This window comes from Stegastes partitus, unplaced genomic scaffold (genome assembly GCF_000690725.1).
Source record: "Stegastes partitus isolate 25-593 unplaced genomic scaffold, Stegastes_partitus-1.0.2 Scaffold418, whole genome shotgun sequence".
In the NCBI taxonomy this organism is placed as follows: domain Eukaryota; kingdom Metazoa; phylum Chordata; class Actinopteri; family Pomacentridae; genus Stegastes; species Stegastes partitus.
In genome coordinates this window covers 395,792-398,385 of record NW_007578149.1, presented here as the reverse complement: position 1 = coordinate 398,385, position 2,594 = coordinate 395,792, and the positions used below count along the sequence as shown (strand labels likewise).

The 2,594-nt window shown below is 44.4% G+C and overlaps 1 protein-coding gene across 1 annotated transcript in view; it reads left to right on the top strand.

Annotated features, from left to right (window-relative positions):
- Positions 1-2,594, top strand: part of ttyh1 (tweety family member 1) — a 26,310-nt gene that overhangs the window by 21,812 nt on the left and 1,904 nt on the right. Inside the window, exons 10-11 of the mRNA XM_008285841.1 lie at positions 491-649; positions 1,616-1,694. Of these exons, the coding sequence (XP_008284063.1) occupies positions 491-649; positions 1,616-1,694 (238 nt within the window). The remainder of the gene's footprint in view (positions 1-490; positions 650-1,615; positions 1,695-2,594) is intronic.

The window sequence follows — 2,594 nt, the reverse complement described above, 5'->3', positions numbered from 1 at the left end:
GATTGTTTTTTGTGACAGATTCATGTTTCAGTGACTCCATCAGAGAAGATTCAGACTGAGACCGACATGATCTTTACTAGTCGACTGTTTGTATTTATTTATTCATGTATATTCTATTTCAGCTGTGTTTATAGAGCACAGTTCACAACATATGTCATCTCACAGCGCTTAGGCAGGAGATGACCTTATGAGTATTAAACAGAGAACCCAACGATCCAAAGCTGACTTTGGATTCCCTCTGAGCGAGCAGCGGTGGGTAAACGTTCAGGTATCAAGCATCAATCCTCCAGAATGTTTAAAAATTAGAATCTTGTTATAAAATGATGCATTTTTTAAATGTAAAGTTACAGACTTTGTATTTTTTACAGCAGATTTGTTTAAAAACTGTTATTTTTCTTGTATTTTCCAGATATATTTAGATGTATTTATGGTGACTGGAGCTGCTCATCATCCCTCTGCTTGTGTTTCTGTCTTTCATGGCCGGCGGCAGCGAGTCGGAGGAGTACGAGGACTCGGACAGCGAGAGTGAGGACCCCTTCACCTCCCATCAGGCACGTAGACAGACGGCCTCGGGGTCTCAGCGGGGGGCCTTCTATAATTACCCGGGGGCCGGCTGGACTCCCCCGTTTTCTAGCGCGCCGCCTCTTCCGTGAGTAACACCGACACACAGACACTCAGACAGACAGACAGACAGAACATCTCAGAGGACCAGAGTCAGCTCCATCCACATCCAGCCGGCGCTTCTGCCTCCACACCGTGTCCCCCCAAAAAGATCAGAACAAACACAGCAGAGACACTTCAGCAGCACACACAGGTGACCCTCCGCACACACTTCCTGTAGCCAGCGCAGATACTTCCTGTTCAGAACACACAGCAGCAGCAGCAGCAGCAGCAGCAGCAGCACACTCAGCACATGCATTGCAGACAGACACACAGACAGGTGAATATGGACTCAGGTGTAGGCAGAGAAACAGACACAGCTGCAGAGGTCTGTCTGTCTGTCTGTGTGTCTGTCTATGCGTCTGTCAGCTGTTTCCCGGACAGACGACGTAGCCGCTCGCTCACTTTTCACAGATTTCTCGTCTCAAAATGGCGTCGCTCGTAAAAACTCCGGCGAAGCGAAGCTCAGGTTGTAGGTAACCCAGCGCCTCCCCTGCATCATCCTGCTCAGCCTCTCCTCCCGGCCTCCTCCTTGGTTCTCCTTCTTTTTTCTCATCTTATGATTTCCTCCCGTTACTCAGAGTTAGTGATGCCAGCTGGTTACTGCTCACACTAACACAGAACAAGCTGCTCAGAGCCTCTAAAACCTACAGTCCACTCCTCTGAACTGGCTGTAAAAGCTCCATCCAGGGCTGAGATGCTACACCAGGTGTTTTAATGTGAGGATTCAGGGGTGGACTGTAACCTGCTGCAGTAGGACTTCTAGTAGCTCTACGGTGTTTTTGCACACTGTATTTCTAATCGCTCTTTCTCCCTCTTTCCTTTACCTGTCCTCGGGTCCCGTCGCCCTTCTGTCTTTCTCAATGTGTCTCACCCCGACTCTTCTTCATCCTCCTCCTCCTCCTCCTCCTCCTCTCCCTCTCCTCTGTCCTTGTCTCTCTCTATCTCTACACAGGACTCCAAACGTTTCCTCCAATGGCAACCCTGGCTATGAGAGCCTCCCCCTGGCCGACAGGCAGTCCCCACCCCCCTCTGTGAGTTCCTCTGTACTGTGACGCCATCGCAATCTGCTCCATCGTCACCGTTTCTCTGTTAGCGCTCAGTTAGCCGCCCTGCTAGCCGGACCGACGCCGTCCTCGACCTTCGCCGAGGGCTGAAGGCCTTCTGTTCACTTTCACCGCAGCGAGGCCAAACATGCAAAAACACGAGGCGCAATTTACATATTTGCTTTCACGGAGGTTAACTTCAGGGAACTCGTGCATCTGTCCCCTTCAGTGAAGAGTTTTACTCACTGACAGCTCATCCAACAGGTCGTCTTCCAAAGAACTGGTATATAAAAAAATCAAATCAAATCTGCAAAGAAAACTGTGAAAATCTGGACAAGGATACTGGAGGGAAAAAAAACTATGATAAATGGTTTAATACTGCAACGTTTAAAAACTGTTGTGATAAAAATAACAAAAATCTGGTTTAAAAAGAGCAAAACACTGTAATTTTATGATCTCACACCGCAAAAGAACAGATTTCTGATGTGGACGTTATTCACAGTTCTTCTCTGTTACTGGTTTTTACCTGTAATTTAACAAAAACATAGAAAATCTGTAAAGTTTTTAAAAGGATTTACCATTTTTTACTCCTTAATGTGCAGTTTTCCTTTCAAATATCTGCAGAATGAGAAAAGATCAAACTATTTTGCCAAAAATTGCTAAGAAAAAATAAATGACATTAAGAAAAATGCATAAGTACAAAAAAGGAATGTAATAATTAAAGTCAAATGTTGTTTAAAAAAAATGTTTTTAATTAAAAAAATGTTTTTCACGGTTAACATGTAAAAAACAAACAAACATTAAAATAATTGTATTTAATATGTGTATTTCATTAGATATTATGTGTGGGTTAAAAAAAAAAAAGGGAAAATCTAAAAGAAAATTCAA